The sequence below is a fragment of the Gopherus evgoodei genome, chromosome 4 (assembly GCF_007399415.2).
Source record: "Gopherus evgoodei ecotype Sinaloan lineage chromosome 4, rGopEvg1_v1.p, whole genome shotgun sequence".
NCBI classification, from domain to species: domain Eukaryota; kingdom Metazoa; phylum Chordata; order Testudines; family Testudinidae; genus Gopherus; species Gopherus evgoodei.
Window position 1 is genome coordinate 67,367,487 of NC_044325.1, and position 24,226 is coordinate 67,391,712.

Genomic DNA, 24,226 nt, shown 5'->3' on the forward strand with positions numbered 1-24,226 from the left:
TGTACTTTCTAGTGAACTCAGGATCCATCACTATCATCTGCACAGTTAATGTATTTTTGCCAAGCCTTTTTGAGCAAAGGGAGTGACAAGTGGTTTAATCACATAAAAATATTGATATGAAAATAAATATTTTTTTTTAGCCTAACACCAACTGAAAATATGCCCTTTGCTTGACCTAACCCAATAGTTTCTAAAAACGAAAATAGTTAGGAGGAAGGCTTTTGGGGTTGCACATCCCAGCAGCCAGAATAAAACTACAGGATATGTTAGGAGTATCACCACTGTCTGAGTTTAGGGAACTTTGACCTCATTCATTAAGCAGTCTTAGCAGTATAAAGAACTAGCACAATGGCCACTCTTCATTCTGCTTTTTGAGATTATGGCCTGAATTAAGTTTTTTACACCAAGAATCATACTGGATTTAAGCCTTCACTGCTGTCACCCAAGTAACTTCAGTAAAGGAACCAGATCCAACTCTCAGTGCATTCAATGAGAATAATCTCATTTGTTTTAAGGGAAATGGGATTGGGCCTTGAAGTGAGATGTATAACAAGGTTCTCAGTAAGTGGAACATTTTAAACAAAAGGGTCTTATTTCTTTTGCTAGAGAGGAGATTATACTGTAGGGAAGAATCTTGCATTGGCAAGGACATGGGTTTAAAACAACAGGTCATTTCTAGTATTAGTATTATTTTATATCTATAGATATCTATATAAAAAAATCAAGGCTGACGAGTGTGCTAGAATAACTGATAGCCTGATAAACTCCAGGAAATACTGCATTTCTCATTGCTGTACATAAAATAAAAGGATTTTGGACAACTTCTTGGTTGATTTTCACTTCATATTTTTCTTGTCTTTGTAACACTAACTTGTAAAACTTCAATTTTATTTTGACCATAAAACCAAGAATATTAAAGAAAAATATTTGCTATTCGAATAGTTCTATGAAAAAAATTCAAAGCAACTTTAAATGTGCAAAAATGGTCTCATGGCAGTTATTTCCATTAGCAATGATCCACTAACTCTATCTTTCCATCGTATACTTTTATCATTCTAACTGGTAAAATCAATCTATTTCTTAACACAATACACTGTCATGGGTGTTTACAATTGAGATCATGCGTGCGAATATACAAACAATACCCAATGAGATCTAAGTAACTAAAATCTCTTTGCTTAATTTTCTGAACAAATTATGTTAAGAATGATGGGCCAAACAATGGTCACAAAATTCTATCAACTATTGAACGACGTACTGAACATCTACTCAATAGCCAGATGAAGCGTGGCATTAGATACATTAACAATTTAAAACCAATCCATCACCACTATTTATCTCTAATCTACAATTAGCATGGACCTTCACCCCCATGACTATGCTGGCATTATCAAAGACACCATGAAACACTAGTCGAGCCATCACATGAGGGCAAAATTAAAGATATGTCCTCACTTGGTTTGTTGCAGTACTGCATTTTTTGCCGTTTCTTTTGATACTTTAAACTATTTGGGATCTACTTTAAAGCATGGTGACAACACGGAAATTTGTTTGTGGAAGATTTTCATACTCTCTGCTCAAATGTACACTTACTTGAGGTCACATATGACTGCATACACCCGACCCAGTTTGTCCTGGCTGTAACCCTGGAAGTTGAACTTGTCATTCTTGTCCAGGTACTCTGGCAGCACTTCTAGTAGTGTCTCTGTGATGACGGTAATTACATTTTGCTCTTCAATAAGATGGCGTGCCTGTGTGGGAAATGGTGTTTCAACAATAGGAATCTGCCTGGCTGCAAGAACACATAGACTCTCTCTACTCCTATTAACTCATCATTTGGATGTTTGACACTTGTGGCAAAGCAGCTTATAGTTTGCCAAACATTCTCTAGCTCTGTGTGTCAGCTGAGCCACACATGTAGTAAAGAGGATGGTGTATAAAAACCTATAGTGCCATATTGCAGTTTTGACCCCCGAGTACAGTACGCAATGCCAGGACTTGAACTATGAGACACCAAGTGAAAAAGAGTATCTTCAGCCTTTGATCAACTTCCATACCATTCTCTTCAGAGAAGTGAGATTCCCTTATATCTGGGGACAGAGGCACCCAGTACAAGTCCTCTATAGTAGATAGTTTGCCAAGGTACAAGACTGAGGCTGCTTTATGCTACTGTAATAGCAGTAATGCCAGGCAGTAGGGCTCTAATAGTCCTATCACCCTGAAAAGTGGATGGCTGTGGCTGGCAGAGTGTGTGGCCAGAGAGGAGGGATGTGTGCCAGTTCAGTGGCTCCTACCAATGAATCTCCTGTAGGTAAGTCAGAGCTGGTGTGAGTTAAAGCTCATTAAAGCCTTGAGGAAAAAGTGTGACCACAACACTAAGTGCCCTATGCCAGGGTGAATTCCCTGATCTGCACAGGTGTAATCGCTCCCTGTGCCAGCTCTGTTGAATTTGGCTCATTTTCTGTATGCTGGTATTTTCATTCACTGCCTGACTTGAAAGGCAAAACTGTAAAGGAAAGAAAATGTGTTTGTATCCTTCGTTTCGCTCTGATGTATACACACACACACACAGCCTCATTAATTTTTACTTCAAAAATGTTACAAACAAACATCAAATCATGTCTTTTTTTGTGCTAGAAGAACAGAAAACTGGAGTGGGATCTCTCTCATTCTTTTGTTGAAGAGGGTGCAGTGCCAACTTTTTTCACTAGAGTGTCTAAGTATTTGGCAAGAGTCCAAGTTACACAGGTGTCCAAAACATTTGTTAACAAGCTGAACAAAAGTTCATTCATTTCAATTGATCATGCTTTACTTCCTTAATAGCTGCAGTGACAAACTACTAGCTCCCCAGACATCTATTAAGACTTCCTTGAAAGATAAGGTAGAAGAGATCTGAATTTCTAATGTAAAAACCAAGCAGGACCTCTACCTTTGAAACACACATATCCCCTCTCTCCTCCTGTCTTCTACACCTACACCCACACACTCTTTCCCTCTGCATGGAAAAGGTAATCTTGAGCTGCAGACTAACAGAAATTTAGCTGATTTATAGAATGACTGTTTGAAGAACTCCATTTACTTGCATCTCTTCTCATTTCTGCGATGAATTTTCATATAAATTCAGACAAAACAACTATTTACCCTTTTATCTTAGCAGAACTCTAAATACCCTTTTTGCTTTGGTTACAACTGCAGGGAAACTGCCTACTAATTAGAGCAGCAGTCTACAGATATGGATCATGATAAACCACTCCATGATCATGATAGATTTACTGAGTTGCTGGCTATACATACCAAAGTGGGTACAGTGAACATCTGAACTGAGAGAGCAGTCACTGAGATACTTCTATCATGGTCATCACTGATGTATTCTTTTTGCAATGGCTTGTAATACTGTGAGAAGAACAACATTGGGAAAATGATTAACAGCTAAAGTTAAATCAAAACAAAAACATTTAATTTAATTTTCACTTGGAAGAAACACTACAGTTAAAATAGATGTCTTTATCGCTCCCTAACAGCTCCAGATCAGCACACATGAACTGCACAAAGTCCCATATCTAGCAGAGCACTTAATGTGGTTAACTGTACACAAGAGTAGTATCACTGATTCTTCTTTAAGTTAAGTACATGCTTAAATGCTTTGCTGGATGGAACCTAATTCCTTTATTTCCCATACTGCCATCCTTCTCCAATGAGGGAAATAAAATACACACACACACACCAAGAAGTCAGGCTCTTAGCTCTTGAAATTATAAGAATCATAAAACAGGTCTTTATCCCCTCCAAAGAACAGAATATGGACTGTTCTGTTGAAGACCTGCCACCAAAAGCACTATAGATTCAGTATAATTCTTTCCCTTTCATGTCCATTCCAAAGAGGAACATTGAGCGTCACTCACATTTTTGACTAATAATGTAAGTGGACTGTCTCTCATAACAGAAAAAAATGTTCTGCTAGCCCTTACTTCATGTCCATTTCTCAAATACTGCATTATCTTAAAAAAAAAAATCAGATAGTTTCCAGTTTATCCACTACTTCAATGATAGCAGAAACCTAGAAGCATGTAGTAAAGCAATATATACTGTGATCACCGCTGTTGCACATTAGCACCTACACCTACGCGTCTGAAGTGGGACTGAAGCAAGGACCTTGAACTCTCACTTTTTTGGCTGAGCTAGGAGAGTTGCTAGTGCGCTCCATGTTGAAAGTTCATAAGTTTACAATCAAGACAATTCTCAGTAGTTCTAAAATTAACCCCAGAATGGCCAGTCTATGGCTTTTACTGTTCACGCCATTAGGTTATGGCTGAACTTGCACCCCATTTTAGATTAGAGAAAGATTGCTGGTTCTCTGGGCCAAGTTGCCTAACACTCATCTCAACTAGTGAATACAGCATACAAGTTGTTTATATGTTTTGTTTTTTGTTGTATACTAATTTGTATCCTTAAATGGCTACAGTGTTGCTTCTCAGACACTTCAGCAACTTCTTTCAAGGGTTGACCATGAAGAACTGTTTTGGAGCCAGTATCTACAGAACTTTACTGATACACATGTAACTTATTCATTATCATACTGTATCTCCATAAGGTTTTGTCAAGGATTATTTAGAATCCTGAATTCCAGGTGGACAGCATCTACATTGCATTTCTGTACAAACCGCAAGTTATCTTAAAACAGGTACCAGTACTGACGTGAAAAAAAAACAAACAAACAACCTTTCTGAAATTAGGCCAGTGAACATGCAAAATATTTATAAAAGACCATAAACAGATGGTTTTATGGGGTTATCAAGTCAATGTACATTTAAAGAGGGCATAAACATACCATGTGTTCTCTTAGTAAGCATTCCACTTTCTCATAAATGTCTTCCTCAATATATTTTTTAAAAGTTAAAATATATTGTTAATTATGTTAAAATTCCATGGGCATGGAAGCACAAACAAGAAGAGTTAGGAAATGAAAAACAGTTTAAGATTTCATTCATAATTTTTACTCTCCATTTTTTTTGCTGGTGACATCACCTGTTCATATTTTCTTATATATTGTGGTTATAAATTTTAAACATCTATCAGAGGGGTAGCCGTGTTAGTCTGGATCTGTAAAAGCAGCAAAGAGTCCTGTGGCACCTTATAGACTAACAGAAGATTCGGAGCATGAGCTTTCGTGGGTGAATACCCACTTCGTCGGATGAACATCTAGTTACCTTCACAAATTCAATAGCAAAAAGTTTTTTGTACTCCATTTCCATGAAAAAACTGCTGAAGATAAGTTCATGAAGGATCTTCCTTGCCCCTGTGAAGATAATAAAATTTGTTTTACTCTTATTCCACTAAACATTATTTTTTTGGTTTTGTGCAGGAAAAGAGCAGGTGGAAAGAGAAGGAAACTCTATGTCATCAGAAGTATTAAGACAGTTTTGTGTGTGTGTGTACATATATATATATATATATATATATATATATATACACACACACACACACACAATCAACCCACTGGCAAGTGGCCTATTATTCATTTTAACAACATTCATTAGAGAACTGCTTCAGAATTCTGGTAGATACAGGAATCCATTTGTCCAACATGGCTCTGTTTCCCCACCACTCGCCTGGGACCCAGTGAGCTCAACTTCCTTTTAGCTTTCTTAGACCTTCACTCCTTGGCTTTCAAGGACCGGTTTACATTTAGTTTTTGTACCAATTACACTATATAGAATTTAGAAACAAATAAGCTAACATGCTATGAGCACCGATATACCTGTGTAGCTGCATCCACATGACAGGATTACAACCAAACATACACTTCTTCCCTGATAGAACACTGTCCTTGGTAGGCAAAAAAAATCTTATCACATTATAATCGAACTTGCTTTGATCCACCGGAGCACACAGATACCCCCTTCCCTCCCCCCATCCTCCTCCGGAGCGCTGCTTTACCGTGTTATATCCAAATTCATGTTATATTGGGTTGCATTATATCAGGGAAGAGGTGTAACTACATAAGTTTCGTATACAGACAAGCCATAAAACCAGATTTCTTTAAATCATCCAAGTCATGCGTGTTACTCTTAAACAGGGAAGCTAAGAAAATTCAACAGATCCTCTTTGACATTTTGTGGTTTTAATTAGTTTGGAAACAGGAGGAATGTTCTAGTTCTGCAGGGTTTGCTTCTCCATTTGTGAACAGTTTCTGAGCTCTTAAATCCTTTATGCCATCAGGCATACCATTCTCTTCTCAGACACTTTCTACTCTGGTTATTTTGTATGGAATATTTTACCACTCTCAATAATGAAGGTGCATCTTCCCTTTGTCCTTTACTTAGTTGTTATAGACACGTATATAAACAATTATACTTATGTCACTGTAAAGGAAATGTTATCAGACCTTCTATTTTGTAACATTTTACATTTGAAAACTGAGAGCAGGTTTTCAGAGTCAAGTTATAGTCTCACAGTAGATCCTGCACAATATGTAAATTTGAAAGGAAAGGATAGGAGGCAGACACGTACCAAAAACATCAATCATATTCTTAAACTTCAGCTGCTATAGAATTAAGAACTACATTGAAGACTTAACTTATACTACCCATGGCTTTCATTTCAAGGCAATTATTTATTTAGTATAGTTAACAAATATATTAAAGTGGATTGCCACTTCAGTTCAGAGCAACTTACATACATCCACCCACCTTTATGAAGTTTTGCATCCCAAAGCATCAACATGCTTATGAGGCAGGGCTTTTCGGAGTCAGCTTCCTCTTTGAGGCATATTTGACAGAAGATCTGGCGGAAGTCACCTAGAGAGAGAGAAGTACATTAGTATGTGTAATGCCACTGTATAATCAAGGGGTCCACCCAAGAAAATACAAGTCTGTTTAACTAGTTTCATACAAAAGTTACTTCTCGATTCTGATCTTAAAAACAAAAATCACAGATCACCAATTAATCTTAATATTTCTACTCAAGTGTGATCTCATCATAACTTGTTGCTCTGCAGAATAACTTCCCTAATTTCCACAGAGTAGAGTTACCTACTTATGAGAGAAATTCAGGAGGTTGTGGAGGACTGACATTTCACTAGGAAGGGGTCAAGACAGCCTTGCACAGAAAATTCTACACTAGATCTGAACACAGGTGGGCAGGCCAGGTTGGGATGTGATTTAATCTCATCTGGCTTCTACACAGGGTACTCATACAAAGTTGGATTACATAGGCTTTGTGTAAGATACCAAAATGTCATTTTATATTTCTTGAAAGCTATTGATAAACAAATTATTTGCAGAAGTGGGATGAATGCATGATAGACTTTTTTCTAAAGACAAAAGCATTGGTGAAAGAAGAATTGGGGTTATTAAATTAGGAAATGAGCCCTTACATTAGAGGTTTCTTATGTGCAGTGCAATTTCGCAATCATGAAGCAAAAACTTTGGTGATTTGATTGAAGTTTAATAAGGACTAAACCTAACAACCACTTCTCTGAGAAGAGAAAGGGGCCTATGAATGGATTTATTGTTTTATTTTCTAAGCAACATCCTAAATTTGGAAAAATAACGAGCCTGGAGTGGACTTGTGAGAGTCTCTTGTTAACATAGCCAGCCTTTGGGCCTCAGGGAGGAGCATCTGAGTTTTCAAAAAACAATCTAACCATTTTCATTCTGAAGAATCTTGAAAAGAAACACTGAAAGAAGTATGCAGCTGCTTTCTACTTCTGCAGCAAGACACTTCAAAGATCTCTTCTCCACACACACACACACTTTACATAAAATTAGTCAGTTAGGTTTGGAATGTTCCCCAGAGAATCAGCACACAGAAAGGAAAGCCACCTAAAGAGTCTCCAAGAGATGCTGGAGGCGTGGAGGAGAGGGGGCACACCATAACAGTTCGAGGAGTGAAATGATGAAAAGATAGATATAATATTGCAAGGGAGAAGAGACAGAGATGATTTATTTTAAGGGGAGAAAATGGGAGTATTTTAAACAAAGGAATATCACATGTATTGCTGTTTAAGAGATATTTTTTGAGGGTACCTCTTGCTAAAGTTTTGGCAGCCCATTACTGGAACAAAATTAATTATATGCTTACTTGAATAGCTCATAAGTTTGTTCAACCAGGAACCAAGGCGCAAGGCAAATTTCTGATGAGCCATAACATCAGCATGCAGAACCTCCACATGAAGCGGTTGTTGAGAGACATTCTCAGAGTGCCTCTACAAATCAGGTAAAAACAAGAAAATTAAGTTTGAACAAGATAAGGCCCACAAGTTCTAACCTTCTTAACCCATTCACGAACCCTCTTCTCACTTAAGCAAATTTTTGCTGCAGTCACCTAAACCATCTGACTTCTGATTTAGGACAGTGTTGAACACGTGTATCTAACTTGACCAAAGACGGTGGGATAAAGTGTATCTCAAGGGGTTTAAAGGAAGATTATAAAAAAAACCTGCATATATTAAGTTATAAAGATTACATAACAAAAATATAGATAGACAAACTGAGCGAGGTAATATCTTTTATCGGACCAAATTCTGCTGGTGAAAAAGACAAGCTTTTGAGTTTACACAGAGCCTCTCTAATATCCTGGGACCAACACGGCTACATCATCACTGCAAATAACAAAAATAAGTCAATACAAAATTTGGTGTTCTTTGTATTTTTTTAAGTGAGGAATAAAGATTTCAGGAAGTTACCTTGATTTCTTCCTTTGTTTCCTGACAGGATACATAAGGTCCCTCTTTTACAGCCCTACGACCCTGTTTAAATGAGAGATGAATTAATAAAATATTGAAAAAGGCAACAATGTCTCTGCTAGGTGACATTATTCAAAATAAGCAAGCAGCACAAGGCAGGTGTGGTGAGGAAACAGGTATCTGAACACCAAATTAATTTTATCTAAAAATTACTAAACAATTCAATCAAAGTTGATAGTGGGTGAAACACAATTAAATAGTTAGAATAATTAATCACTTCTAATGAAATTAGTTAAGACTATTCAAGAGACTCTCTTAGGTTAAAGTATTAATACTTAAATCAACTTGTGATTTTTCTCTTACATTTTAGAATTACATAAGTAATTACAACATTGATTAAATATTGGCAAACTTCTATCATAGAAGAATAAAACTCAATGCTCTGACAATCAACAACCATGCTATTAAGTCATCTACTCAAGGCACTAAATACATCAATGGGTATTTGAACTTCTCTACATGAACTAAACCATGACAAGCTGGGGTGTGAATCTATGCTGGCACTACTGTGAATGAGGTCTAACCATCCATGTGCACTCTGTTGATCTCTGTTAATAGTTTGTTAGAATGCTCTGAGATGCATTCCAATAAACTGTTAACACAGGCCATGACCAACTACTGCAGGGCAGATTCACACCCTGGCTTGCCGTGGTCTAATTGTTCCTGTAGATAAACCCTAAGGCCTTGTCTACATCGTCACTTTATAGCGCTGAAACTTTCTCGCTCAGGGGTGTGGAAAAAACAACCCCCTCCAAGTGATGCAAGTTTTAGCACTGTAAAGTGGCAATATAAACAGTGCACCAGTGCTGGCAGCTACTCCCCTACTGGGAGTGGTTTTATTATTTTTTTTGGTGGTTGTTTTTTAAAAACAGTGCTGGGAGAGCTCTCTCCCAGTGCCGGTGCCACAACTACACAGCTACGTTAACATGGCAGCACTTTAACGTTGGCAGTGAACACATACCCTTAGTCTCCTACTGAAAGAGACTAATGATTAAGCATCATTAATATTTCAGTAAACACATGAAGTGTAAAGTAACCAAGGCAAATTCAAGAAAGGAAATTAGGTTACAAAACTACCTAAAAAAAAATCTCTTAAGACTAAAGAAAAGTAATAAAACTGGCAAAAATAAATATGATAGTGTACTTGAGAACAACAACAACTTAAACAAGACTAGTAAAACTAATAATTCTTTTCAACTCTATCTTAAGAAATCAGAATTCTAGGACTAAACAAAGGATTTAACTAAATGAATTCAAGGTCATATGACAATTACAGCTCACCATTAATCAATGTTCGGACACAGCTGTCAAGCTGGAAATGGTTGTAATACCACATACCCGAGCTGGGATATAAATCACTAAAGTAAGGAACAGGTAGGGTTCTCTCTTTATTGGTTGAATTAATATGCGAAAGCTTGGAAATGATGAAAGATAGTAACAGAGTCTACGCAAGTATTGTGTAGGGTGGTGGCTTCAATTTTACCCAAGTTTAGAAAAGTTGAGTTAGATGTGAGAGAGACTCCAAAAACAGAAAATCCGATAATAAAGGGGAATTCAATTAACACCATATTGACAGGGAACATGTCACTTCAGGACAGGATGTGTGATTTCTGTGACACTTACTAGGAGATGAATTGAAACCTCTGTTTTGATATTAATTATATTTCAAGACCCTTTGGTGTGTCACATCTCATTTCTGATTTTAGTTTTTTAGTTTAATGCAGGCTTACTCAAAGTGTTAAACAGAAATTTAAATGAAGAGAGCAGGAGAAGGAACAGTCTGGCATGTGTGGGGACACTAAGAGGCATTTGTTTATTTCTGGCCTTACAACCATATATTCCTCCTGAAGATAACAAAACAACATTCATATAGTTAGAAAGGTCTGTTAGCTCATGATGTAGGAAAAAGGGTAATAAAACCAATTAAAACATCTCAGGATTCAACTGATGGTAACTTGACCTAAAATTGAGGTTTCTGTTAGGGTTTAATACAAGAATACATGATTCAACTGCGAGCTTTTTCACTGCTTTATTACCTTATAACTTCTCAGTAAAAAATTATTAAAATTGCATAAACTTGGGCCAAAAAAATCAGACCTTTTGCCCTATCTCCTCTGTGGTGCCTAGCGTCCATTTAGTATAGTGCTCTAGGAATTCTGAGATTGTACCAAGTGGATTACTAACAAACAGCCTCTGAATAACCTTACCAATTTGAATTAAATTAAAACGAGAAGTTAAAAACAATGTATTCGCATTGTCATATAAGAGGAACAAATGGGTGCAACAAAATAGAAGAATTGGACTTCTGCAAAATACTCCCATCCAGAAGCAGTGTCAGTTTTCATCCCAGCAGAAAGTAAACTCGTCTTGAACTCTTTTCTTCTAACCCAGACCCTTTGCCTATCAAGTGATTTCTTAGTTCTGAGGATCAGGTAGTGGGAATGTTCAGAGCAACATGCAGAATCACTCTTAATGGTCTGAAACAACACTGACAAGAACTGTCTGGTCCCAAATCTCCCCAAAAAGAAGTTACAAGTATGGCCTTTAACATGGCCCTTCCACATTGCAGAATTTGAGAAGAGATGAAGAGAAAGCAATAACTTGCTGTAAACATACTGCCATTAAAGCATAGTAGTACTCCCTGGTACATTTTGTGTAACAAACACCACAATTTCCACTGCACTATAAAAGCATACTCAAGTCAAGTTAGACCTAAATGTTAGGTTTTATTATTAAAAATAACCATGTATATACCCTTTTAAAACAAAAAAACCCACTTTTTAAAAAGTTACTATGGAGCCATCTTTGGAAGACCGTCTTCTGTAGTGTATGCAGCCCAAGCAACGCAGCATTATGCTAGCACATGAGAAGCTGAAAGCGAGACTAGACAAAAATAAACTAATTTTTTCGTAGTCCAAACAAAGACAAATATTGAAAGTAAACAGCACTAATGGTCAAAAGAAAGTTTTTAAAAATTCTTCTAATTTTAATAAGGGGGTGTGTGTATGTATAAAATCTTTGCCTACGTGTATGCACGTGCACATTTCATGATTGTGACGAGTACAGAAGGACTCCCCCCTTCCCCCCCTCCAGTAGTTTTTGGGCAGATAACTAGAGGTATTTAATGTTTTCTGAGAAAAAAAAAGTGGAAGCGTCAGCATCAGCTTCATCATGGAATTTCCCTGGTTTTAGTAACTTGCATCACAACTTTAAAGATTATTAGAGGACAGAAACTGAACCAGAAAAATAAGTATCAGAGGGGTAGCCATGTTAGTCTGGATCTGTAAAAGCAGTAAAGAGTCCTGTGGCACCTTATAGACTAACAGCTGTATTGGAGCATGGACTTTTGTGGGTGAATACCACTTCGTCAGATGCATCTGTTAGTCTAAGAGGTGCCACAGGACAGAAAAATAAGTGTTCGCGCAATGTAACCTACTGTTTTGACCAAATACTATTGAATATGCAAACTAATATATTTTTATTTTAGTGGTATGTCTGAATGTGTCCTTTCCTCATCCAAGAAGTGCAAATCAGATAAGATAAAACTAAACTTTATAACAAATTTAGAGAAAGTTGGCTGTGTTAGACAACAGATGAAAATGGATCAACCTCAGGTAAGAAATCAGTGGCTTCTCACCTCCTCTGGACCCTGGTTTGTTTCTTGAACAACAAATAAGCATAATACGAAAACCCGATCACCTTCTTTAATAGTATTCATATTCCATGCAACTACCAATTAACAATTAGGTTGCATTATCTGTCATTGTCTCTTTCCATGCTCCAACATCACAGCAACAGTTACTATGATCAGAGAATGAGAGAAAGAATATACAGAAGCAGCATATAATCCTTAAAAAGAGAATTTCTATTTCACACAGAGTGCACTGACCTCTTTATCTATGGCAGTAGTGTGCAACTGGGCTTCCCCGACCTCACAACCAAGCGCTCTCTGTAGACTGTAGATGACATGGTCATAAGAATGATGCTCATCATTGAAAAGAACACAGTAGTAGTGGTCTGTCTTCTCTCTAATGGGGAGAAGCCATTATTTAAATAGATGAGCAAAGAGAAAATGAAAATAATCTATCCAGATGTTGGCAACAAATCACTTGCAAACTCCTGGGAGAAAGTCACAAATATAACCAAGCGACAAAGAGTCCTGTGGCACCTTATAGACTAACAGAAGTATTGGAGCATAAGCTTTTGTGGGTGAATACCCACTTACACACTGCATCTGACGAAGTGGTATTCACCCACGAAAGCCTATGCTCCAATATTTCTGTTAGTCTATAAGGTGCCACAGGACTCTTTGTATCTTTTTACAGATCCAGACTAACACAGCTACCCCTCAAATATAACCAAATAAATTGTAGAGGAAAAATAAGTTAATCATCTTCAGATTCTGAAAAAAAAAAGGAAAGCAGTTCCACCCCTCACCGAGACAAGAACAGAGCATGGAAACTATGCACTAGCCACTTATTACAAGAGAGACATCACCATCTTAGTAACACAAACTAGTAACATGTTTTGAGTAAATCTGAGACTAAAAGATCTGTGAACTACACTTCCATCCCAAATGAAAGTTTTTACATGCTAGTTTTCCTTGTAGTTGATAGCATAAAAATATTGACCTTCTAATTAATGTCACCTAGAAATTTAGTAACTGAGTCTTCACTATCACACCTAGCTCAAACTTGAGGTCAGTCCAGCGAAGTTTTGAGAACCGTGAACAGATTTAAAGGACATGGTAAACTGCCATTCTCCTATAGGCCTAGGAATTTTTTAAGAGCTTCCAGAAACTGTGCAGCTACTCTGTGCTGCTGACACCAGTGTAAGTGCTAGTATTAGTATATGGATAAGACTCAAGTGTTTTTAGCACCACGTAATGAAAACCAGGCAAAAAAAGCCCTGCCCCATCCTACCTCACCCAAGCTGTCTACTTCGGACACTAAGCCAGCCCAAGTACAATAAGGTATTTATGTCATCTGCTAATTCTGTAACTGTCTCTCCTCTGCCCCTTGCACTTTAGGATCCCATTCTGCTCTTGTCACCAATCAAACGAATGGCCTCTTTCCATCTTGGAAGAGGAGGATTTTTGCACAATTTCTATTGTGGTTAATTGGACACTAACATATGCAAAATGTTCCCTGAAGCGTTGTACCTCTACAGAGATTATAGTCCAGGAATGTTATAGTTCTATTTAAAGAGATCTGGGCATTAGCAAGTTTATATACGGTAGCAATAAACGTGGATGGAAATTCTAACACTTAGAAATCACTGGCGATATCTCCCACCTGGTCATGAGCACAGGAGGCAACTCCTTCTCTTCTTCCCAAATAGTCATATCTACAATGTATTTTAATATCGACGGGAACATCTTCTTTGCTTGTGCCATTAACTCTTCATTTAACTGACATTCAGAATTCTATAAGATAGGACAAGATATCAATATGGAATATAGAAAAACAAAAATGGAAAAAAGATTTGGTAATATAACAGCTGATTATTGTATCTGTCATAAACAGATGGTTAAGGGTTAATGTCTCTTTTACCTGTAAAGGGTTAAGAAGCTCAGTGAACCAGGCTGACACCTGACCAGAGGACCAATGGGGGCACAAGATACTTTCAAATCTTGGTGGAGGGAAGTCTTTGTTTGTGCTGTTTGTTTTGTTCGTTGTTCGCTCTTGGGGCTAAGAGGGACCAGACGTGCAACCAGGTCTTTCTCCAATCTTTCTGAAACAGTCTCTCATGTTCAAAATAGTAAGTTCTAGCTAGAAAAGGCAGATTAATCTTATGTTTATTTTCTTAACTTGTGAATGTGTATTTTGCTGGAAGGATTTTTACCTCTGTTTGCTGTAACTTTGAATCTCAGGCTAGGGGGAAGGGAGTCCCACTACGCTATATGAATCTGAATACCCTGTAAACATTTTCCATCCTGATTTTACAGAGATAATTTTTACTTTTTCTTTTTTTTAATTGAAAGCTTTCTTTTTTAAGAACCTGATTGATTTTTTTCCTTGTTTAAGACCCAAGGGATTGGGTGTGAACTCACCAGGAATTGGTGGGGGGGAAAGAGCAGGGGGCAAGGTTAATTCCTCTCTGTTTTTAGATCCAAGGAGTTTGGATCAGTGTAGCCTCTCAGGGTAACCCAGGGAGGGGGAAAGGAGAGGGGATGGTTTATTTCTCCTGGTTTTAAGACCCAAGAGGTTTGGGTCTTGGGTTCCCCAGGGAAGGTTTTGGGGGAACAGAAAGTGTGCCAAACACTATATTTTGGCTGGTGCCAGCACTATCAGATCTAAGCTAGGAATTAAGCTTAGAAGGGTCCATGCAGGTCCCCACTTTTGGACGCTGAAGTTCAAACTCAGGGAAAAATACCTTGACAGTATCCTTGCCATATAATTTAAAGAAACAACAGAAGTACCGAGTTTCAGAGTGGTAGCCATGTTAGTCTGCATTAGCAAAAACAAACGAGGAGTCCTTGTGGCATCTTAGAGACTAACAAATGTATTTGTACATGGGCTAGCCCATGAAAGCTTATGCACAAATAAATGTGTTAGTCTCTAAGGTGCCAGAAGTACTGAGGTTGATTATATGCAATGCAGAGCTAAAATCATATGTGTGTGTGTGTGTGTGTGTGTGTGTGTGTGTGTGTGTGTGTGTGTGTGTGTGTGTGTGTGTGTGTGTGTGTGTGTGTGTGTGTGTGTGTGTGTGTGTGTGTGTGTGATTAGAAGGTATAATGACCTCAGAAATAATGGTAAATGTATTGCCCTACAATACAGTCTGGTAAAGTCACTTTACACTACAGGGAGCAAGACTAATGAAGCTGAGGAGAATGAATGAGAACTGCACCACCAGAAAGATAAAATCTTTTGTACAAGACCACAGCCCAACTGAAGCCACTTTGTGACATTGGGGAAAGTGAAATGCAACACTTTTCAATTCCTTGCTAACACTTCCCATAAGATTTCTCAGAAATAGTCCAACAGCAGTTTTATCCACCAAATCAAACATGATATAGGTGCATTTTTAAAAGATACTAGTTAAGAAAATAAGATACAGAAAAACATGTAAACCTCTCTTATCTAAGCACAGGCTGTGAAAAGCTTCATTAAATGGGTTAGGAAACTTGGGTTACAAAAGTAAAAAGATGGTAACATTGCTTCTGATTTATATGAAGATGTTCGTAGATGACAAATCCAGGCCTGAATTGCAATCCCTGATGTCTCATCCTTTCAATTTGTTTTCATACTCTCCCAAAACATCTGTAAGTCTCCCTTCCATGAATCACTATATAACCAAACGTACAGATACAGCCCTCAGCCACAGATCTATTTCACTGTCACCCTTCCCTATGAAAAGAAGGGATTGAATATGGAGGACCTAAATAAGGAGGGACTACTACATCTTTTGAATACTTGGAATGGCTTCTTATATTGGTATCCATGTTTAGAGATGTAAATGGAGAAACTTCAGAGACTTGTGACCTAGACACAGAGGCTCAAATTTTCAAGGCGGTTATCATATTTGGACGCATTTTCTATTCATTTTAAGGTTGCACTAAACTTCTTGCAAATCTCAAAATGTACATGTTGTATGGGGAGAAAGGAAAGAAAATGGGGAGAAAAGAGAATTACCAAAACCAAGATCTCAAATCCAGGTTCCATTCACATGGAATAGTATACGGTTTGATAGAAGGGGATATAACATATTGGTGATGTAGTATGAAATTGTCAAGAACCATGACTTTAGAAACTTCCTAAAGCAGCATTCAGTTTCACTTAGATCAAAAGTTTCTAGGTGGCATTAAAAAAAAAATAAATCAAAATAAAACAGCATTCATGCGGTGGGAAACCTGGAACAGAAATGAAACAAGTAATGAACTGAAATGACCAATGGCTTTCACAGTTGCTAAAAACTTTTCCTGTCCTGATGAGCTTTAGAAGACGAATTCCAAATCAAGGCTGCCATCTAAAATGTCTACAGATGGTTTTTAAAAATGTCTTCATCTGCACTCATGACACTATTTGAAATCAGGTTCTTACAGATCCTGAGAACCAGAGGTCTTAAATATCTGGATTTAAATTTTTTCCTATTCCAACTATGCTACTTATGCTCTTAAATTTGGAGGAGAAATGATAAGTGTTAGGCAGAAGCTATGTGAATTGTGCTTTATATAAGCACTGTTGTGTTGAGTTAAATTTCAGTTAGAGTTTGGCATCTGGAGGGGTAAATTGTACCAAGCACAGACCTTTGGGAAATGGATAAAAACAGGCTGCTGTAGACAAGGATATTCCAAACAAAAGGCAATCAACCCTTAATGAGAAGACTTCCCGCCCCCTCCAATCTCTCTCTACCCTCCCTCATTCAGGTGAGGAAAGTATGCAGATAGAGCCCTTCCATATCTAGCTCTTTAATAGATACCAAAAAGCTCCTAGTAAATTAATGGTTTCTCTGGGTCCCTAAAAAGGGACTAAAAAACCCAAACAAACCCAGAATGGACAGGATTTCTTTCCTCTCTCCCCATTACAAACTTACAGGGAATGAAGCAGAGGGTGTGTTCCCTCCAGCAATGGCAGTTTGGTTCCTCTCTTTTCTTCTGGTGAAATTGTGAGAACTGTTACTATAAAGCTTGAGGATAATTAAGAATTAACTACATAAACCAGAAAAACACCTGTGAATCCAATCCTGTAATCAATTGTCCAGAATATTCTTCACTTCCTGTGCTAACTTTACAATGTTTATTAAACAACTGCTACATTTCACCCCTGCAACAATTTGTAGGGTAAGTATCAGTTTGTAGAGAACGTTGGAAAGCTTGATAATAAAAGGCAATAAATAAATGATACTATATCGTATTCAGTTACAAAAACTGTATGAAGATGGAATTAAGGCACCGAGTGTCTAGCACTAACTTAAAGTGCAAAAATTAAAAAAAAACACCCAGAAGAACTATTAGAAAGTCACAAAACACAAAGTTTAGGTTAAAACGTAAAGAAATGCAAATATTTGAAAGTATGGAAAAACTGTGTTTGGATTTTAAGTTTAAAAACTAACTGATTTACTTGGGTAGCTAGTAGTCATGTATTTTTAATCCCTATGATATTCCTGAAAAGGATTTTACCCTTAAGTTACAGACATGTATACCCAAATTTAATTATCTTAAAGCTTTTCAAAAATGTTGTTACTATTTACAACATGCATTTGATGGTAGGAAGCAGGCTACCCTTGGGAGTCTGGGACAGGGGATACTAGGCACTGGCGAGTTCTTCAGGGCATTTGGAGCTGGGAGGCAACAATGAGCAATCAATGCCCTGAGAAAGCCTAGAGGAGCAGAACAACAATGCTTTAGCCACTGTTTGGTTTGGAGCATCTGGGCTCCATTTCCCAGACTTAGATGTCTGAAAGTTTGTGTAGCACCTTTTGATTGCAAGTTCTGGTTTTTGAGGGGTTTGGGTTGGTTCCCAACCCAACCCAACTCAAGGATACCACATTTTACATGTGCATGCCTTATATTATGTTGTGAATGCTAGCAACAAACAAGATTTTTAAAAAAAAAGTGTCTAGTGTATTGAACTTGTTCGTTACCATTTAGAAAAGGTCATTCAGCAGATTCAAAATGTAGTCTACCCTTTTAAAAACCAGCAGCCTGATCCTGAGTGTATTTTTTCCATCATCACAGAAGCAGACAAACATACTGCCATCATTCCTCTCCCCCTCTTGTTTCTATCCTATCAAGCAGAATATTGAAGTCCCAAAGGCATCCTAGAAAGATGCATTCTGTACATGTAACCTAATTCTAGGCACACAGGCCTGGACAACCCTGAAAAGATATATTTTTTTGCTGAGCAAATGGTAACTTTTCTAGACAGGTAGGGAGCATGTTACAAAGCTTGAAGATTTACAGACAATATTCAGATTTGCTTTTCTTTATGTATTATTTGTACCGCTTTTGTAGTGCTTGCTGCTCCAGGCTCATGGTTAGTACAAAGTGGTCCAGTCTTCCATGCCTCTGTATCCCCACAGTCACAAAACCCTCCTCCAGTGGAAGTATGCATCTGAAAAATTAAGAGGTATTTCAGACATACAAATGTGCATTAAAAAAAATCAAGAACACAAGAAAAGTGTACATTTGTCAAGCCAATACATCCACATTTTATGTGCCTCCAACACCGTGATAAATAGCTATGCTGTAAGAAGTGTCATTGTGTAAACCATATCCTTTTATATTGCAACATTTTATTTTTTGTAATTAAGAAAGGGAGAACTTCAGTGGGGTGGAAGATGGGATTTGCTGGAATTATCTATCTGTCTACATATGTGCAGAGAGCAGAGTAGGAACACAGCTGTGTCTTAAACTTGCAAATTGTTCCACATAGGCAGAACCCTGATTTTGCATGGAGCCACACTGCCTTTAGCAGGGCTATGTATTGAACCCCAGCTTACCAGAGGGATGGAATGAAGAGTGAGACACTGCAGTATTTTCTGAAAGCGCCTGGTAGCTGCTTGAAGCCAGTATATAAGTGACCATTAAGAGCAGTTCTACATATTTCAACATGCCTTCGACGCTGGGGTAGAGCCATTGACGGTTTGTGGGCAGATAAGGGAAATATATCTAGAGGAGCTAATCAGAGTTCCCCTTAAACTTGACTCAAGGATGGAAAATAGGCCAGGAATGTGACTACTGCAAGGGTAGATCTGAAAGCCTGTAACATTTTGGCTACAGGTAAGTGTTTATGCCAGCCTGAAGACACCACAGAAACCCTTAATAAAAACAATGTGTGAGCCTACAGGGAGAGGAGCTTTTATTATCCTTAAAGCCTACAGAAATCACATTTAGTTATCTGCTATATTGTTTTAAATTGAGATTCTGTATCCATGTGAGAGAAAGGAGCACAGCACAACACAACAGATACGGGTTAATGCAGGGGTCGGCAACCTTTGAGAAGCAGTGTGCTGAGTCTTCATTTATTCACTCTAATTTAAGGTTTCGTGTGCCGGTAATACATTTTAACGTTTTTAGAAGGTCTCTTTCTATAAGTCTATATTATATAACTAAACTATTGTATGTAAAGTAAACAAAGTTTTCAAAATGTTTAAGAAGCGTCATTTAAAATTAAATTAAAATGATGATCTTACGCTGCCAGCCTGCTCAGCTCGCTGCCAGCCTGGGGTTCTGTTCACCTAGACCGGCAGCGGGCTGAGCAGGGCCTGCAGCCGGGACCCCAGACCTGTGGGGGGGGGTGTTTCAGGGGTCAGGGCACAGGGGATGGGGGAGGGGATTCAGGGATGAGGGCTGGGGTATGGGGGGCTGTAGGGCAGAAGGCTGGATGTGTGGGGGTTCAGGGCAGAGGGCTGGAGGGTGTAAGGGGCAGGGCAGAGGGCTGTGTGTGTGTTGGGGTTGGGGGGTTCAGGGCAGAAAGCTGAATGTAGGGGGGGTCAGGGCAGAGGGCTAGGAGTGTGGGGGATGTAGGACAGAAGACAGTGGGGGGGGGTCAGGGCAGAGGGCTGGAGTGCTCGGCTTGTAGGGGTGCTCCCAGCCCCCTGACCTGAGCGGTTCAGGGCAGGGGGCTGGAAGGGATATGCCTTTTCCCCAGCTTTCCCCAAGGCTCCGTCCCTACCTCTCTCTGCATCCTCTAGGGGACTGCCTGCACACTGTTGCTCTTCTTCCCTCCCCCTCGCTAGGGCCATCAGCTGATTGGCGCAGGGAAGGAGAGGGGGAGGGGCAGGAAAGAACCACACTGGGGAAAGAAGCAGGGGAGAGGGAAGCTTGGTTGCCGCAGAACCAAGCTTCTGCCTCCTGCCCCTGCAGGGGAGAGTGGTGGACGGGGGGGCTGAGGGCCAGGACTGCAGCAGGTGGCTGCGTGCTGCTCAAAATCGGCTCGCGTGCCATGTTTGGCATGCGTGCCGCAGGTTGCCGACCCCTGGGTTAGCGATTCCTTATTTGACTAAGTGTGGCTTAGCATAGTGTGCTACAGACTGTGTGCACTACAGAAACCCAAGAGATGAATTAATTTGTGTGTGGAATTTCAAAACAGGTAATGTTTCGGCTACAAGCAAGAATTCCTATCAGATAGGGAAAGGGAAGCAAGAGAATCATCCATCAGCATAAGGCTGAACTGTTGCTGAAAGGATATCATGCATTAGAGTTTTCTTTTACATGCTGGAAAGGCATAACTGTTTTTGCTGTGGACCGACTACATTTTCATTTTACCCAGAGGGGTAGCCGTGTTAGTCTGGATCCGTAAAAAGTGACAAAGAGTCCTGCAGCACCTTATAGACTAACAGAAGTATTGGAGCATGAGCTTCTTTGTCAGATGCATATGTCTGACGAAGTGGGTACTCACCCACGAAAGCTTATGCTCCAATACTTCTGTTAGTCTATAAAGTGCCACAGGACTCTTGTCATTTTCATTTTAGTGTCTGAGAACTCAATAAAAAACATTAAATCTTAGGTTCCACAATTAATCACAAGTTCATCTCTGGAAAAGATTCTGAATGAAAGAAAATGTGTGTGCATTCCATCAAAAAGGAATGCCAATATCCTGAAACCTTTACAGCTGTGATGCAGGTTATTAATCATATTTGTTCCAGGGGTACTTTTTACATAAGTAGCAAAAACAGACTGCTATAGAAAGTCTTTACAGATAAGATTACAGATACCAAAGCTGTCTAATAGCTTTGTTTACAAGTATTTCAAAGTACTGTTTAAAATACTTATTCTAGCAAACAAATTATATATATTTGTATACTAAGTAGCTGTGTAGCATTTTCTCTAACCAGTTTTGTGAGATATTAAGACCAAGTTCAAGGTTTAAATGCAATGCCCCAAGTCTGATTTTCCACAATGCTTTCTGAAAAGTCTGAACTGGCCAGTGGTCCAGCATAAAGTTAAGATGAAGTGCAGGAAAGACCAGTAATTGTACATAATTTGCCTGATATTCCAATTACAAAAATATTTATAAAATAGTTATTCCTTCTAATAAGTGGCCTTCTCAAAACAAAATACTTTTAAAAATGTTATTTACTATTAAAAATGCCCCCTCAAATTAAAAAAAAAAAAAAGCATAATTTAAAGGGTTAGAATATATTTACAAACTGGGGAAACATCACAACCACTTACCTGCCATCTTCATGTTCCAACTACTGTTACTTGGCTTTAAAGAAGCCATCTTAAATTACTGAGAGGATGGGAAGAGAAGACTGGAAACTGAATTCCTGGCTTCTATTTATCCTTTTAATGAATCCTTTATGGGAGTCAGTTCATCCATCTCTACATATATATGTAGCTAAAATATATGGAAGCTACTTATATTTTATTTACATAGTTCACAGGGATATGTTAAGGCTTAAAGAATACTTGTAATGCATTTTAAAATCACCAGATCAAGGGTTTCACAGAAGTACTTTATCTGGCTGTTCTCAGCACATCTTCTGCCTCATTACCACTCCCTCGTATTTAGGAGGCTCTTTGAACCTATTCCCAAAACTGCCAGGTTACCCTTCAGAAGAAGAGCTCTGTGTAGCTTGAAAGCTTATTTCTCTCACCAACAGAAGTTGGTTCAATAAAGGATATTATTTCACCCACCTTGTTTGACTATCCTACTGTCAGGATAAGACACTTAGATAAGCATGCTTGACTTGATTATCTGTAAAGATGCACTCACTAAATCCAAGAGTGCACACATAGTCAGCACTTCCTCTTTAAAGGGCAGTCATGGCTGTTTGATGCAGGTAGAAAAAGCCTCTGAAGTGGATGCCATTTCAACAGCCAAAGTAATGAAGCTCAATAAAAGCTAGTACATTTTTAAACTACGAAAAATCACCATTAAGCTGAATATATGGTGATTTAGATGCTCTTTAGTATAACTTTGCTGCAGAGGTACATCAGCTTTAAAGGCTCATGATCCCTGTATGCTCCCACTCCATTCACAAAACTAAGCATCTGTTGCAATGGCTCTTGAAAGGGAACAACCACCAGTGAAGTCAGACAGAAAAGGGGACAGCACAGGACAGTTCAGGAAGAGAGCAACCAGAGGAATTACTTAAAATGATCCTTCCCCAAATAAGAGAGCTACAGCTGGAATTTCTCACTGGTCACATGCATTTGGCTCAGAGACTATCAAAAGGCTGTCAGGAAGAGAAGATCCAGGCCTAAAGCAATCTCCTGCATTTGAAATTTAACATTTGTTAATTTCTCCACCCATCCCCCATGGCTCAAGCCCAAAACAATTAAAAAAAACTAAATATATCCAAATGCAGAAATAGACAAAATAGTATGCAGATTGCAGCAGGGATCTGACTGGTGAAAAGACTGCACTGGTTCCTGTGCATACATGTTTATTTTGTTACCAAATATGGGCTTGGAAACCTCTTTATCATGGTCAGTTTGCAAACAAGTCATTTTGTAAGTACTATTTATAGTACTGTATCAAGCTCTATAAACATGAGCTTTGTAACTGAAATTTCAGTATTGTTACTCTGATTGCTTGTTCCCTTAGTAAATAACAATCTCTTATGCATTAACAATAATTTTAAGTTATAACAAGGTCTCAGTCCTATGAATTGGATTATCCTCTTCAGATTTGCTAAAAAGTTGCTTGATTAGCACAGCAAAACCAATAGAAGAGTTTAAGATATGGCTTTTTGAGAATGTGCAAAAGATAAGCACTCCCAAAAGTTATACATAATTTCAAAACAAGAAGGAGGTTAGAGAGCTCCAGTATTTTCTACTCTTTCAACTAAGAGCTCAAGAAGAGGAGAGGAAAAAGTGCCTTTCCCCACTTATTATTTTGCATGTTTAATGTACTCTACTAAATCAAAGGCAGATTCAAATCTCAGATGTGGAGATAGAAATTGACACCTCTACAATAAAACCAAAAAAACCTGCTCCTACAGCCCTAACCATAGTAATGGAACTGAGATATGCAACATGTGCACTGCATTTCTGAGATTTAAGTCTGGCCTCTATATCTAATAGGCAATCTACCTGTCTGTTAATTTCTTTGGAATAACCTACCAGTTACAAAAATTATTACTATTGCCTATGCAACCTTAGTTCAGCCTGTGTGTGTGTGTGGTAATTAAGGTTAAGATTTTGTTACTGTTTTGAGTAAAAGTCACAGACAGGTCATAGGCAATAAATGAAAATTCACATGAGACCATGACCTGTCTGTGACTTTACTAAAAATAACCGGGTGGCAGGGCTAGGTATGGTGGGAGGAATGACAGCTGGAGTCTCATGGCGCAGGGAACGACAGGCTGAGCCCCCTCGCTATGAGGGGGTGCCGCCACAGCCCCGGCTACAGCAGCTACAGCCACAGCAGGAGCAGGCACAGCCCCTGCTCCAGAGTTGGCCACAGTGCAGGGCAGGGCCTCACACTCTCAGCTCCAACCCCAGCCACAGGTGTGTAGCATCGGCCATAAGCAGAGATGGTGGGACATGCATGATCCTGGAAGCCACAGGGCAGGGGCGCAGGGCTC

The 24,226-nt window shown here is 38.7% G+C and overlaps 1 protein-coding gene across 5 annotated transcripts in view; it reads right to left on the bottom strand.

The window, feature by feature from the left end:
- The window catches only part of UBR1 (ubiquitin protein ligase E3 component n-recognin 1), a 157,500-nt gene that overhangs the window by 105,363 nt on the left and 27,911 nt on the right, over positions 1 to 24,226 (bottom strand). For all 5 annotated transcript variants that reach the window (XR_004000019.1, XM_030559608.1, XM_030559607.1 and 2 more), the window contains exons 4-12: positions 18,691 to 18,801; positions 14,041 to 14,171; positions 12,636 to 12,774; positions 8,687 to 8,749; positions 8,083 to 8,206; positions 6,690 to 6,797; positions 5,208 to 5,296; positions 3,295 to 3,393; positions 1,594 to 1,751 (exon numbers count right to left, since the gene is read on the bottom strand). Coding sequence is in view for 4 of the 5 variants with exons in the window: in XM_030559608.1 (XP_030415468.1) it covers positions 1,594 to 1,751; positions 3,295 to 3,393; positions 5,208 to 5,296; positions 6,690 to 6,797; positions 8,083 to 8,206; positions 8,687 to 8,749; positions 12,636 to 12,774; positions 14,041 to 14,171; positions 18,691 to 18,801 (1,022 nt within the window). In the remaining variant the exon portion in view is untranslated. The remainder of the gene's footprint in view (positions 1 to 1,593; positions 1,752 to 3,294; positions 3,394 to 5,207; positions 5,297 to 6,689; positions 6,798 to 8,082; positions 8,207 to 8,686; positions 8,750 to 12,635; positions 12,775 to 14,040; positions 14,172 to 18,690; positions 18,802 to 24,226) is intronic.